This window comes from Callorhinchus milii, unplaced genomic scaffold (assembly GCF_018977255.1).
Source record: "Callorhinchus milii isolate IMCB2004 unplaced genomic scaffold, IMCB_Cmil_1.0 Scaffold2, whole genome shotgun sequence".
Classification (NCBI taxonomy): Eukaryota; Metazoa; Chordata; class Chondrichthyes; order Chimaeriformes; family Callorhinchidae; genus Callorhinchus; species Callorhinchus milii.
In genome coordinates this window covers 116258411-116274183 of record NW_024704743.1, presented here as the reverse complement: position 1 = coordinate 116274183, position 15773 = coordinate 116258411, and the positions used below count along the sequence as shown (strand labels likewise).

General features: G+C 47.1%; 1 protein-coding gene across 1 annotated transcript in view; it reads right to left on the bottom strand.

Moving 5' to 3' along the window:
* Nucleotides 1–1416: 1416 nt before the first annotated feature.
* LOC103181055 (protein tyrosine phosphatase receptor type M) overlaps nt 1417–15773 on the bottom strand; it is a 220877-nt gene continuing 206520 nt past the window's right edge. Inside the window, 10 exon segments of the mRNA XM_007897258.2 lie at nt 1417–2352; nt 3384–3519; nt 5908–6071; nt 6436–6561; nt 7763–7894; nt 8315–8488; nt 9119–9268; nt 10851–10986; nt 11318–11472; nt 12200–12316. Of these exon segments, the coding sequence (XP_007895449.1) occupies nt 2299–2352; nt 3384–3519; nt 5908–6071; nt 6436–6561; nt 7763–7894; nt 8315–8488; nt 9119–9268; nt 10851–10986; nt 11318–11472; nt 12200–12316 (1344 nt within the window). The 3' untranslated portion in view covers nt 1417–2298.

Here is a 15773-nt window from a genome sequence, read left to right as displayed (position 1 = left end):
CTCGGAAACATGATTGTCACTCACTGTGCGCTTCACAAAAAGAATCTTCATGAATAAATTAATTGATGAAATTCATAAATATTTACAATATAAACAAATGAGAGGAGAGAGGAGGGAGGGAGGAAGGGAGGAAAAGAAGGTTAAAGGGAGGGAGACGGAAGGAAGAAAGCTTTGGCTCTTTCATTTAGGACATTGATATTTCTGGCTTTCCATATTTTTTTACAACTGCATCACGTATCGTGATGAAACTATCTTGACAGGTGTAGCTCCTTCCCCAGGGAAATAATAAGGGGGTTGATTTCAGGAGGAGAGACAGTTAACTTTTCCTGCCTACAAGTGGTCATTCAATTCCACGTTGGTCACCTACACTGTTCTTTTGTGCAGCGTTGTGATTGCAAAGGAAGGAGTGTGCAGCCAGTGCCAGTGTTAGCCGCTGGCCAGTGCCAGTGTATTCTCCACACTGTAGAGACATGCACTGTGCCTCGGACATAGACCACCTCAATAAACCAGGACCACATTAGGAGTTGACTATTGCCATCAACTGATGATGGGGGCAACAGCAAGGCTTCACCCATGGCTGGCGCCCACTTGAATTCACATGTACACAGTTTTCAAAAGAGAAGTTGCAGAGGGGAACCTTAAATGAAAAGTGTGAGGAAATAAATCCAGAACGATACTTCCTGATACGTCAAATAAGCAGGGCATGGGTTCAGGGTGAGTGGAAAGCAATTTCAGGACAAACACCAGGAAGTATTTCTTTACAAAGTGGGTAATTAACCACTGGAATAGGTTGCCAGGAAGAGTGGCTGAGCAAAAGACTCAATTGAGTATCAATTTGATGCTTGGATGGGGGGACGCTAGGGTGGGTGTTCAGGAAGGACACACAACAATAACATGCATTTATATGGCGCCCTTCACACAGGATTGACTCTCAGAGAGCTGAGAGCTGAGGTGGGGGTTCCTCTGGGTACACCAGCTGGGTTCACCCGGATTGGGGGGATAGTTAGGACACTAGATGGTGTGATAATTATGTTACGTCACTGATTTCGGTGCACTTGTTAAATACAACACACATCACAACTCTCACCTCCTTAATCTGTATGGGAACATAGAAACCTTTTTGTGTTCTTACTTGAAGGTGCAAACTCGAACAATAAAATGTCAGTTGCGCTATGACAAGTGTTCAGGTATAGGTAAGAAGAGAGAAAGAATGAGGGAGAGGGGAAACGAGAGAGAGCAATGAAGGGAGTAAGGGGGGGAGAGAGGGAGGGAACGAGGAAAGGGGAAGAAGAGCGATGGGAAAGGAGAGAAGGCAAAAGAGAAGGGGAAAGAGAAAGGGAATGAGAGAGGAAGGAAGAGGAGGGAAGGAAGGAAGAAAGGAGAGTGGGAGGACGAGAGACAAAGGGAAGAGGAGAGAGAAACAAAGGGAAGAGGTTGGAAGGGAAAAGCGAGGAAGGGAATGACCTTAAAAGGATTTGCATGCCTCCAGATATGCTGGTGAAATATTATTAATGTTAATCTCCGGATTCAAACAGACAAGTTTACCATTATGATTGTGAGGGCAGGAGGAGGAAGGGAGGGGGGCCGAGGAGCTAGGGAGGGAGGGAGGGAGATCCTGGGGAATTAAACAAAATCGGAATGGGGCGAGTGGGGGGGAAACAAGGAAGGTTTCAAATGGAACATTGTGTCAAGAAGAACATCGCAAAGGCCGGTTGCCATCATCGCTCTCTGACTTTCTACAAGATGGATGCTGAAACGGCATTCCTCAACTCCACTTGGGCATTTTTTTTGTTTTCTGCCATTAAAAACAATCCCCCCCCGAAAAAAAACGTGCTGTTTAATTACTGTACATCAGATAACTACATCAAAGGCCGTGAATAAATGCGCATTACAGTTTAATGTGAATACAGGTTTCGTTTTAAATATCAAACATCCACAGTATATGGAGCTGCTCTCTGTTAAAATGTTCGGCAGTGCAACATTTCCAGTCTTTCTGTCTGTGTCCGTCTGTTGCTCGCTCTCTCGCTTGCTCTCTCTCTCGCTTGCTCGCTCGCTTTCTCGGCTCAGGAAGAAGATCCAGGAGGGAGAAAAGACGAAACGCAGAAGAGGAAATCAGAGTTGTCTCGCTCGGACGATGGATTTCCATTGAAGAAAAACAAATTATTTTCTTGTCACAGTTTTACTGGACGTCATGGAGTTGCGGTCCGGATGCGGTTGGGATGGGACACGGTGGGGGGGAGGGGAGAGTGAGGAAGGGGTGGGTGGTCATCTGGTTCATCGGCTGCCACAGAATCTCTGTCAGCCCAAATTGAAGCACTCGATCGCCACCTCGTAGCAGAACTTGTACTGTTCCTGAAAAATGGCAAAGTCATTGAAAGCTTTTAGTGACACTGTGCCGGCGACTTTAACCTATGACAGCACCTCATGGCATAACACAGTTATACCTTAGCTCCCGTGTAACACTGTGGACTGGGACTGTGCAGCACCACTCGCTTCCTGCGCTGACTGGCTGGTTACCTGCCCTGATGTGGGATATAGAAGCTAAGCTATCCACTCGGAGGGGAGTAAGAGCAGAGAGGAGTTGGTTGCCTCCCTTGCTTGTAGCCTCACTGTGTGAGAGTGTCGCTCAGTGTGGCACGATGCCAGCCCGAGCAGCATTAACAGGTGTCATCGAACACCTCATCCCACGAAGTGGGGCATTCCTAGAGTGTGAGCCCTCACAGTGCATGTTGGCAGCTCATACAACTGCGGGGAAGCACTGCAGCCCAGACCTACCTTGTCCTCATCAAAGGTCCACCCAGTATTAGCCTGCGAGACCATTTGTCTTTACCCAGTACGGATCAGCAACTGGATCAGTTTTACTCGGGAGGGTGGTTGAGGCCAGACTCTGGACTCATGCACGAAACAGCTCGAAGCTGTAATAGAGGACGATGGGATGGGTATTGAGGAAGGATGAGATCAGATGGGCCAAAGGATCTTAGGGCTGAGAGCGAGTGTGTCGGGTTTCTGTCCTGTAGCTCAGTGGTTAGAGCACTCGCTTTGCAAGTGAGAGACCTGAGTTCAATTCCAGGCAGAGGGCGAAACCTTGGGCAAGTTTCCTTACTCCACACGCCTAATAATAATAATAATCCCTCCAAAACCAAAACCAATAATAAATTGGTCATTTTCAATCTACGACTGTTTGTGGGACATTGCTGTGCGCAATTGGCTGCCGCGTTCGCCCACAAATATACAGTCAATTCACTTTACAGTGTGTTCTGTGAAGTGCTTTGGGATGTCGTCCTGACATGAAAAGCGCTATATCAAATGCAAGGATTATTATTATTATTATTATTATTATTAGACCAGTGAGGGACGCTGTGTGTGTGAGCAGGAGGACGTACCAGCAGGTCCACCATGTTGGGTTTATTGTTCCTCAGTGTCTTCACGGCGTGGAAAACGTCCACCGCCCGCTGGTGCCGCAGCATCTCACAGATGATGCTGATGGCACAGAATGCCCCGCTACGGCCTCCACCGTTCCTGCAGGGAAAGGCCGAGGAGTTAATCTCTGCTCAGGGCTATGCTACCCCAACACACAGAAACATACACACCCTCCTCCAGACACACATACAAATACAGACCCCACCCCCACACATACACAGACACTCTCCCTAACACACACAATTTGAGAATTACTCTCTACTCAGGGTAATGCTGGCTCCACACACACCCTCCTTCCCTCCATACACACACACACACACACTCCTTACACATATACACCCTCCTCCAGACACACACACACACAAATACACACTTCCTAACACACAATTTGAGAATTACTCTCTGCTCAGGGCCACTCTGCCTCGACACACACATACAAAGATACATCCTCCCTCTATATGCACAACACACACACATACGTGTGCATGGGCACGCAAATACATGCAAGAATAAGCGTGCATACAAAACACAAGCAGACGCACACAAAACTAATGCAAGGATTATTATTCTATGTCAAACACAAACATACACATATGGAACAGAGGTCACTAGGTAGCTAGAACCACAGTTGGCATTTGTCCCAGGTTGGCATTGTCTCACTCTGTTCCAGGTTGCTGCCTGGGCTGAGATCGGCTAAATTGATGGGGTCGGAGCCTGGGTTCTGGCTGGCTCAGTCCCACACCAGGCGGTGGTGGAGTCACGGGTGTAGCTGCCCAGCATTGCTCAACACAGCCTCAGCTCAGCGCTATCACCAGGCTCCCAGAATTGACAGCACAGTCTGAGCCCAGAGGACAATAAAAGACAGCACTTTCCCACCAGTAACACAGTGAGCGAAATCCAACACATTCCCATTTAATAACTGACTAGGGTTAGAATAAAAGGCTGAGACCAGGTTGGAAGCTCTAATCGACAAGCTCCTGCCCTGGAGGTGGTGCTGTCGGGGTGACCTCCAGTGTGTGAGGAGGCTGCCTCAGGTCAGCCTCGTTTGTTCTTTGAAGGCCTTGAGCGAACATCACAGGCCGTGGCTGCAGAGCTTGTTAGTGCAGTGCTGCAAATTTAACACTGTGCTGTGTGTCAGGTTGGCTCAGCCTGTCACACTCTCACCTCAAGGTCTGACCATTGCGGGTTTAAGTCTCACGAGATCCAATGTGAGAGAGGGATGGTGGTAAGGGTGCGGGGTGGGGGTTGGTGGGTAGAAAGAAGCACTGTAGGTTGGAGATGGCTTCCATTGGATGAGACGTTGAGCCTAGCTCCTGTCTGCTCTGTGCAGCATGGCTTGGAAGAACCAGGCAACTCTGGATCTAAGGTTCCCACAGCTTTCTATTCTGCAGTAGACTAATCCATACAGAATTAATTGCTATCAATACCTCCTTTATTGGAGCATGCGACTACCAGGTTGGTAGAAAGTGAACGAGATGGACCATGGTCTTTTTTCCGTCTAGCAACTCCTATGCTCCTATGTGCTGGGAGCTTCACCATTGTCCTGGTGATCAAATCAATTGGGTGTTTGTCTGTGGGCCCTTGCCATGTGCAAAATGGCCATCGCTTTCCTCTACAATAAAAATAGTCACCGCCCCGTGCCAGTGATTACTGTCAGACGTTTAAACATTGGAGATACAAAAACAGTTTTCTGAACCAAACCACAAAAAAGAAATATACCAAGTATCCACTGAGGGGCACTGTAGACCTTGCTGTTCACAGGATAATTGGGAGCAATGCAGCCTATATAATAATAACATGATGAATTTTATTTGGAGGATTGTTGGTCCAGACACCGGGAGAAACTCCCTTCTCTTTTCTAGGAGTACCATGGGCTCTTTCACATCCAACCGAACAGGCAGACGGAACTTCAGTTTAACAGCTTATCCAAATGACAACACCTCTGACAGTGCAGTGCTCCCCCCAGCACTGTATTGGAGCGTCAACCTAGACTGTCCCAATGTGAGGGGGCAGCTATAGAAATACTCCGCAAATACAGTAATCTCTAATATTCTTGGGAAGAAATGGAAAAGGCGGGGAAACAGGGTTAAAACAAATCCCCACGATCTAATGAACTGACGGAACAACAACAACAAAATTACATTTCTGTAATGCCTTTCATGTTGGGAGGACGTCCCAAGGCACTGGACAGACAGAGTTTTGGACCCGAGCTGAGGGTCGGGATCAGGCAAGGGGGAGGGCAGGGGGGGAAGCAGGGTGATCGAAAGCACAGTCGAAGAGGAGGGTCTTGAGATGGGTCTTGAAGGAGGCAAAGAAGGGGGTGAGGCGGAGGGACTGCGGGTTGGAGTTCCAGAGGGTGGGGGCAGAGTGGCACAAGGCTCAGACTCGATGGGTTGAATGGCCTCCTCCTGTTCCTATTTGGATCACGAGATGGGTTGGGGTGCAAAGGAGCCCCACCACCCCAACGCCCCCATTGACAATACTTACAGGCAGTGCACCACGGTGCGCCCCTCCCCCCCGTCGTACTCCTCTTGCCACTTCTCCACCTGCCGGATCAGCTTGAGGAAGGAGCGCTTGGACATGGGTGTGTCCCGGTAGGTGGGCCAGCCGAGGAACTGGAACTGCTGCACCATCCGATACCCGTCCTGAGGCTGTCAAGAGAGAGGGGCGTTCACAGGGGGAGTGCGGAGGGGGGAAGAGAGAGAGAGAGAGAGAGAGAGGGAGACAAGGGGCATGAATAGCCAGAAGGGAAAATTTAACAACAACCCTCTGGACTCCCCTTGCCGGTTTTCCCACAGGATTTCAAGCTGGAGTTTCTTAATGAGGAATCCTCATCCCCATCACCCTCCTTGCTGGAATCAGGCAATGATGGAGCGATGGTCCCGAGCATCAGCCTGACGTACTTGCAGTAACCCAGATCTGAGATTCTCCCCCATCCGGTTTCTATCCAACCCCGGATGCTGGCTACCTTGCCCTGGCCCCTGGAAGCCTTACCCTGGCCGCTGGCTACCTTACCCTGGACGCATTGTAAATTCGGAATATTCTGCTGATGATGTCTTCCTCCAGATCGGCTGACACAAACTCCACCTGGAGGGGGCCGTGTCGGTGCACTCCATTCTCAGGCCAGTACTGAGGACACAGCTGGGTTCAAACAGGAAGAAAAAGGACATTTGGTACATGTGTAGGTTATTTTTTATATATAATCTTCCTCCCAATTATCGCTCCTCCTTCCCCCATCTCCTCCTCCTCCTAGCCCCCCTCCTCACGCCCCCCACTCCCAAGATGATACATTGACTCCTTTTATCGCTCCGTGACCTCTTCCATGTTGGCATTACTCGGGTATGATGCTTGATGACAAGTGTTGCCAGGCAATCTACAGTGGGCGCTCTGATGAGGATGTGTGTGGCGGTGGAGGAGGTGGGGGTGTTGGGGGCCGTATTTCATCCAAAACAACATTGCCTGCCATTAATCTATCCCTCCAGTCCTGGCCAATGTCCATTGCCACCCATTATGCGATCTTTAACGTCCACCTGAACAGGCAGGCGGGACCTCAGTTTAACGTCTCATCGAAAGGACAGTACCTCCAAACTCTTATCTTTCTATTCAAAAAGAAAAGGTAGCTTCTCCCATTGATCTGGCCAAGAATCCTCTGTTCACTTCAAGGCTGTTTGTGGGACATTGCTGTGTGTGTGCAAATTGATGGTGACATTCGTCCAGAAAATACTCAGTCACTACATATGATTGCCCTTGGAGGATGTGTCAGTGTTACAGGCGCAAAGATGATTTATTGTTAGGAGATCTGGCAGTGAATAACACATTCAAGGGTTAATGTACAAGTAGGCTGTGGTGCCAGAGTGTATGGATTGACTGAGACAATGCTGGGTTCAGGCTATCAGCCTTCAGTCGTCTGGTTGATCCCCAGTTAATAGAAACATAGAAACAGGAGTAGGCCATTCAGCCCCTTGAGTCTGTTTCGCCGTTCTATAAGATCCATACCTCAACTCCAATTACCCTCCCTTGCTCTGTATCCCTTAATACCCTGACCTAACAAATAGCTATCCACCTGAGTTGAGTGAAGCACTGTAGTCATACACAATTACCTGCAGTCATTACAGTCATACTCCTACACATGTGATGTGCGATACATCACGATTCAAACCCAACAACATTGTACTATTCAATAAAAAATAACCTATTGCAAATCCCGCTGACAGTGTGTAGTGTGTCTACACTGGGGTTACAATGCAGGGAAACCTGTGTTGTGGAGGACCCCAAAGCAGGGGAACCCCCTATAGTGGAGAAGTCCTTGTAATGTGGGGCTGAACCTACTCTGGGCACCTACCTGTGCAGGATCCACATCGTTGAGCATGACGACAGATGTGCAGTGATAGTCCAGGACCAGCCTCCAGAAATCCTTTACAGTGTTGGGCAACGGGTGCTGAGTAACAATGAATGCTGACGGCTGTTTATAACTCTGAAAATAGAGGACAGGTTTCAGAGTCCTCGTGAGCGATCAGCAATGTTAAAGAGTAACCGTGAGAGTAGACAAGCAACGAACAAAGTTTCAATTCCCGCCCCTTTTTTTTTTAAACGGGTGTGAACAAGAGTTGGAGAATTGAGCTTTCAGTCTCAGGCTCCCTCATGGGAGTCAATTATCGACCTTGATGCTGTGTAGTCCTTACAGTGTGTATTTTGGGGGGAAGGGAAGCTATAGTGGGGAATCCCACTGTAATAATAATACTCCTTGCATTTAATATAATGCCTTATCACATTTTCGAGACGTATCAAAGCGCTTCACAGAATATGCCATAAAGTGAATTGACTGTGTTTTGAAGGCGAAACACAGCAGCCAATTGATCCAACTTTCCAGCAAGCTGCGGCGAGAGCTACTCACATCCATGAGGGCTGCGTTGATGTAGTTGCTACTTTCGCCGTCTATTGTAATGAGAAAGGGCAGACACCGGTCCGGGGGCAGGATGTCCATGCAGCGGTTCTTCTCGTGGTTGCGTGGTAACAGGGCGATGCTGCAGTCCTCCACTCGGAGGGTAGGGGTCACCATGTTCAGAGTCTTGAAGGAACAGGAAGAAAAAGACAGGGTGGTGGGTAGTTTACGATATCCCAACATATCCGTGCGTGAAAGGCCTATATAAATGAAAATTGTTGTTGTTGCACTTTTGACCCCATTGTTTATTTATTTAACGTAATATAAATACTAAAGTGAGTTATTGCCTAAACTGCTTTGTGGTGCCTGCCCTAAAGCTAACATTTACAAACCCTGAAACCACTTAACAATAACAGTTTAATAATAATATTAATGCAGTCATTATCTTTGCATTTGATGTAGTGTCTAGATGACCCAAAAGTTTTTGTAAAGTGTTTTGTGTGTGAACACGGCAGCCAAATTATGCGCAGCATTGTCCCACAAACATGAATGGGTGAATGGAGGGCGGTGGGGGCGGGGGGTGGGGTTGGGGGTGGGAAGATTGTTGGCCAGGACACTGGGCGAAACTCCCTCCTCTTTTCAAGTAGCTGAACAGGCGCAGGTGGGCGGAACATTGGTTTAACATCTCATCCGAAGTATATTGAAGTTGCACTGAGCTGCTTCCTGCTGCCTGAGCTGAAATCGCCCCTCTCGTTCCGCTGCTTCAGGATCTCAGAGGATGTCAGGTGGGTTTTCTCTGCCTATTCCCGTGCTTACCCTGTACTCTTCCTTCATCTGCGAGGAGTTGGTCTGAGGCTCCAGCTTGTTCATCTCATAGTAGGCTGACCTGAGCTGTGAGTCTGGGATGGTGGTGTCCCCGCACAGGCAGGCCTCCAGGATGGCATCGTGGATAAAGACATACTGCTCCTGACCGGCCGGGAGGGGAAGAGACCAATCAGACAATTTCACCATTGAAGAGCGGAAACTCCTTTTACGCATGGAAATTAATGCTTCAAAATACAGTGAAACTGTAGATAACTCGTCACCCCAAGGGAAGGAGCTTAAATAATAATAATAATAATCCTTGTATTTGATACAGCGTGCTATCATGTCGTTGAGACATCTCAAAGTGCTTCACAGCATATACTGTAAAATGATTATTATCACAGTTAACTCATTATTCAAAATACAGTATCTCCAATAGCTCCAATAGCTTGGAATTTTGAGTAAGTCACAAGTTATGTGGGGTTGATGACTTATCCCAGGGGCGAGTTATCTGAATTTCACTGCAATAATAACAATAATAATTGCTCCATTTCAGAAATATGTTGATAACTTGTTAATCGCCAGCAGTTACCCCAATGACACACTCTAGGGTGTCCAAGGCTTGGCTCTTGCCAACCTGTGCCTAGTACTCTCCGGAATTAAGTAAGCAGGTGCATATCTCTGGGAAAGGGAACGCACATTCCGTTCCATGTGTAGGTGGAATGCATGGAATATTCAGTTTGGTTTGGATACTCTTAAGCATGTGTCAGACACCCGGTCGACCAAAAAAAAATTTCTGAACAAGTTTTTAATGTTGTGTTGGTGAGTGAGACGCAATTCATTTCACAACAAATGGTCTGGAAAGGTTTTTTCATTGCACATTAAGGAATAAACTGCTGTATGGCAATATCCTCAAATATACAGCGTATTATTAATCACTCATGTGGCATCGGTTTCAAACTCCTTTAACTGTTCAACCCCCGGGATTGCCGGGAATCCCACCCAAGATCTGAAATTCCACCTTGTTTTAACCCCTGAGATCATTTTGTCTTAAAAATTTAAGGTAGGGAAAATTCTTAAATTTGGTCTTAATAATAATAATGCTTAGATTTGATACAGCGCCTTTCACCTTGGCGGGAAATGTCTCAAACCGCTCACAGGATTTACTGTAAAGTACAATGATTGTATATTTTGAAGGTGAATGCAGCAGTCAATTTGTGTGCAGAAATGTCCCACAAACAGCTGTGAAGTGAGTGACTAATTTTATTTGGGGGAGTGTTGGACAGGACACCAGGAAAAACTCCCTCCTCTTTTTGATTACTGCTATGGGATCTTTATCGTCCACCTGAACCGGCAGACGAGACCTTGGTTTAACGTCTCATTTGAAGAACGGCACCTGTGACAGAGAAGTGGTCTCCCAGTATCTCACTGGAGTGTGAGTTCAAAGTCCCGACTTGGGGCTTGAACCCACAATCTTCTGACTCAGGAGAGAGTGCCACGACTGAGTCAAGATGACGCCTTGTTTTATTAGGAAACGTTTTTTTTAATATAAATCTGTGGAAATCTGGCTTCTAAATTAAGCCTGGATTGAAGAATTTTCCACAATTCTGTGCAATCTTAAACTTCAAGATAAAGTGGTCATATTCTAGGATAAGGGAAAATTTCAGGATTCCAGCCTTTAAGTCTTGCTCATGTTAAAGGTCACCACCAGACACATGTTATAGAGAGTGATGGGGAAGGATACCTCAGTCTGCACCATGTTGACTCGGCGGGAGCGCAGTTCACGAACGCAGTTGTAGATATCCACGACTCCTTCCCTCTCTGCCATGTCCAGCATGATGTCGATGACCATGAAACAGCCTGTCCTTCCTGCTCCGGCGCTGGGAAGGAATCAGACAACATTAACACAGTCATTCCCCACAAGCTGCCTGGAGCCACCCCCCCCCCCCACAAGCTGCCTGGTGCCACCCCCTACAAGCTGCCTAGAATGCAGGGAAGCAACCACAATGTCCGTCAGAAACTGGGCGCCAGCTGGGAACCCAGTGAACCTATCTGCCTGGCTCCTGCCTGTATTCTCCTTCACAGGGGTGTGGAGAAAAGACAGGAGTTGCCCTGTTTGCATGGTACTGTTGTAGTGAATGGATTTGTATTCTGTAGAGTGAACCCCTTTTTGTCTGGCTCAGATCAAATGGCAGTAATTATTCTGCTTACCTGCAATGCACCACTATGGATCCTGCCCCTGCTGGGTTCTTTGACTTAACGCGTCTTACAAAGCCCAGAAGTCCTGTGGCGTGGTAAGGAACTCCGTGGTCCGGCCAGCTCGTGAAGTGGAACTGCCTGATCTCCCGGATCTCATGAGCTCCTCGCTGTGATGGGGGAAAGGGAAGAGATATTTGTCTCCCGATACTCACTGGGTGTCATTTCAGGTCAAAGAAATACAACGAGCAGCCATCATCAAGCAATGCTAACAAACACCACAGAAACATCGTATAACTTGGACAGAAGGAAATCACACTGAGATAACAGGAATTCACACTGAGATAGCAGGAATTCACACAGAGATAGCAGAAATTCACACTGAGATAGCAGGAAATCACAATGAGATAGCAGGAAATCACACTGAAGTAGTAGAATTCACACTGAGCCAAAGCAAAGTCAGGATAACAGGAATTCATATTGAGGCAGGAGGAAACATTCAGAGATAGCAGGAATACACAGACACAGGGGCAAATCGCTCAGATAGCGGGAATACATTCAGAAACAGGAGGAAATCACTCGGGGATGACAGGAATACACTGAGTTATAGGGAAATCACTTGGAGATGGGAGGAATTTTCACTGAGAAAATTCCACAGTAATGGAAGAACCAGTTTCCAAATTGAGTCTCAGATCGTGAGGAATTTCGGCCTCTGGAGCTTCAGATAACTCCGTGGTCAACAACCTAGACTGATGACAGCACTGGTCACAAACAGCTGTCAATGGTGTGAAATGACCGCACTTTGGGGTCAAACATAGTGCCAGATAATGCGGATCTCTGCGGCCATTGAGATCTTTGATTGAGGATTCCAGCACCTCATACAGAAACCTTGCTTACCTTCTCTACTGCAAATGTCCTTATGACATATTCAGCCAGCAGTTCTGTCTCAATCAGAGTCACTTTAATGTCTCTGTAGATCTCTGTGTCATCGGGCCAGTATTTGCAGCACTTCACCTGTTTCATGGGTTTGGAAAAGACAGAAAGGGACCAACATTAGAAGAAAGCATTTTGGGTAAATATCAAAACAGGAGTGAACTACAGGGCTATGGGGGGAAAGAGCAGGTAAATTGGATTGAAAGGATTTCTTTTTAAAAAGAGCCAGCACAGACACAATGGCCCAAAAGGCCTTCTTCTGTGCTGTAAATTTATTTCCATTATTCTATTTTTTGTGGGTATTGAATACGACCTGACTGTCTCCTCTGCTCACCAGCAAGGAAAGGATTTTAGGCCAGAAATTCCAGCGTCCTAGTCTCAACTACCTTCTCTGTAGATCACCTTTTACAGTCATTAAAATTACCCTCTGGGTAAAGAAATACAGGACTGTATCTCCCTGTGACCATGCTGTCATTGTCCTTTGCCATCCTGTGCCTGTCTTCTCTTATTCTGTCTTGTTGCATCTGAAAGTATTGTTCTGAGTTTCAATCCCATTTAAAATCTTACATATATTTTGTATACCTCTGCCTCCTTAACTATATCTCTGTTTGTATCTCTCTCTTCTGCCGTCTTTCTCTGTTATAATATTTCTCCCAAGTGAGGAAAGGGTTCTCGTCAATGACCCTATTGGTATAAGGAATTAATCCACACACCGAGTAAAGGTAATTATCCACTATTCAAAAGATCCAGCTCATTCAGAACTCTGCTGCTCGCATACTGACCTGGACCAAACTCAGTACCTAAATCTCACTAGTTCTGGCCAGGCTCCACTGGCTCCCCATCACTGAAAGGATCGACTTCAAGATCCTCACACTCGTGTTCAAATCCCTTTGCTCTTTGGCACCTCCCCACCTCTCCAACCTCCTCACTCCCGAATCCACCACCCGGCGCCTCTGCTCGACTGGCACCAGCCTCCTGCTCTCCGTCGCGCCCTCCGCCCCACCATCGGAAATCGCGCTTTCAGCCACTAAACTCTGGAACACTCTCCCTCATTCCTTCAACCTTGCCCCCTCTCTCCCCTTTTCCAAGTCCCGCCTGAAGACCTTCCTCTGCGACTGTGCTTATGGCCGCCTCCCTTCTCACCCCCTCCACAGCCTTGGAGTCAGGCTCCACTACTGTTAAGCGCTCTGAGACGCTACCCTGTTGGAGGGCGCTATATAAGTGCAAGTTGTTATTGTAATAAAGTGTTCATTTTATCTCAGCTAAAATAAGCGTGAGGGGCTCCCACCTTGATTCCAGCCACTTATTGAGCACTTAAATAGTCCTCGGGCTCAACTATCACAAGGGCTTGTTTCTCAGACTCCATTGATATCCCCATAAATTTCAGAGTTCATTGCAACTCTCTCTCTTTGTATCTCTCTCTAATCCTGTTCCTGGATATCTCTCAGTGCTGTTGGGGGTGAAGAATGTCAGGCTGGTGTAGTAAAGTTAGTGAAGATGTTCTGGAGAAGGAGCAGAGTTTTATGAAGAGAGCTCTAGCCTCTATCTAACTCACTGGATACCTGGGCTAGTATTGCACACTGCTCTCTTACAGGAAATGATCTCCCTTTCCTGTGATTTGTCTTAAATGCTGACATTATTCAGATGGAGACGTTCTCTCATTAGTATTCCTGTGATTGTCCCTAAATTTTGCTGACCTGGAAAGCGATGTTTTCAAAGAATTGAACTGTGAAACCCTTTAAGCTCTCAGTATTGACTCACATAGTACAAGTGCTCACCTTATATTGGAACTAATAAAAGGATCAATTTTGCAGTAATTCTTAATTGCCATGATATTTTTTCAGGAGTTTCAAGATAATCATCCTTGCCTTTGATATAGCGCCTTATCATATTGTTGAGACGACTCAAAGCGCTTCACAGAATATGAAGTAAATTGAATGGACTGTATACTTAGTGGGTGAAACGCAGTGGTCAATTGCGCACAGCGGTGTCCAACAAACAGTCGTGGATTGAATCACCCAATTTTTTTAAAAGGATTATTACCCCTGGAAAGCGATTCACCAATCGACTAACAATCCGGTTCTACTTACTGCTGGGTAAACAGGCTACTGGACTCCACTCAAAATGCTTCACAGAATATATTGTAAAGTGGATTGACGGCGTATTTTGTGGGTGAATCGTATGCAGGCAACTGCGGACAGCAGGGTCCCATGAACAGTTATGGATTTAATAACCCAATATTTTGTTAGGGATTATTACCCCTGAAAGATGCTGAAAATATATTACAATATTCTATATGATATGTAGGTATATGGTGTTGATCGGTATCTGTATAACTTTTCCTTCAATTAAGTGCTCTTCCTCTTTAAGCAGCTGGGGTGGGGGGGGTGCAACCGGTAAGCTCTCTGGGAGCCGCTGGTTAAAGGAGCCATTTGCCGATTGTATTTAAATCTCATTAGCAGCCCCACGAGGTGGCTCAGCCAATGAAGCAGCCAGTGTCGCTCGTTCCTCGTTCGGTGATTGACTTTAATTCTGAATAAATTACAGCCGTTAATTTACAAAGTGACAGAGTGCCTTTGTTATCTTTATTACTTTGCCAATAAGCGCACTCTAGTAAGATGGATGGGACACTCTGGCTCTCAGTTATACTTCTCTTGCTCTAAATCTGTCATTGCTGAGCTGCTTGGCTGGCCCACACTGCAAACAAATAACACATCTCTAATTAAGCCGTAAAATTGCTTTGTCTTCCCCAACCACCACCGCCACCAATTATCCTGTAGGTGTAGATGGTCCATCAATGGATTACCAAACCCTTGCATGCCTCAAGAGGGCGGCCTGGTTAAAAATAATAATCCTTGCATTTGATGTAGTGCCTTATTATGTTGTTAAGTTGTCTCAAAGCGCTTCCCAGAATGTATAGTAAAGTGAGTTGACTGTGTATTTTTGTGGGCAAATGTGGCAGCCAATGGAGGCTGGTTATTGTGTGTGGGGGGGGCTGGTTACTGTGGGGGGGGCTGGTTATTGTGGGGGGCTGGTGATTGTACGTGGGGGAGATGATTGTTGTGGTGGGGGCTGGTTATTGGGGGGGCTGGTTATTGTGGGGGCGGAGATGGTTGTTGTAGTGGGGGGTGCTGGTTATTGTAGGGGTGGAGATGGTTGTTGTGGGGGGGGCTGGTTATTGTGGGGGTGCTGGTTGTTGTAGGGGGGGCTGGTTATTGTAGGGGGGAGATGGGTGTTGTGGGGGGGTTGGTTATTGTGGGGGGTGCTGATTGTTGTAAGGGGGCTGGTTATTGTAGGGGGGGCTGGTTGTTTTAGGGGGACTGGTTATTGTAGGGGGGGGGCTGGTTGTTGTAGAGGGGGCTGGTTGTAGGGGGGGTGGTTGTTGTAGGGCTGGTTGTTGTAGAGGGGGCTGATTGTTGTAGAGGGGGCTAGTTGTTGTGGGGGAGGGGCAGGTTGCTGTGGGGCACGAGCTGGTTATCAGGAAGGGAAAGTGGGGGTTGCTTGTTGGGGTGGGGGGTGATGGGAGAGTGGGGTTGGG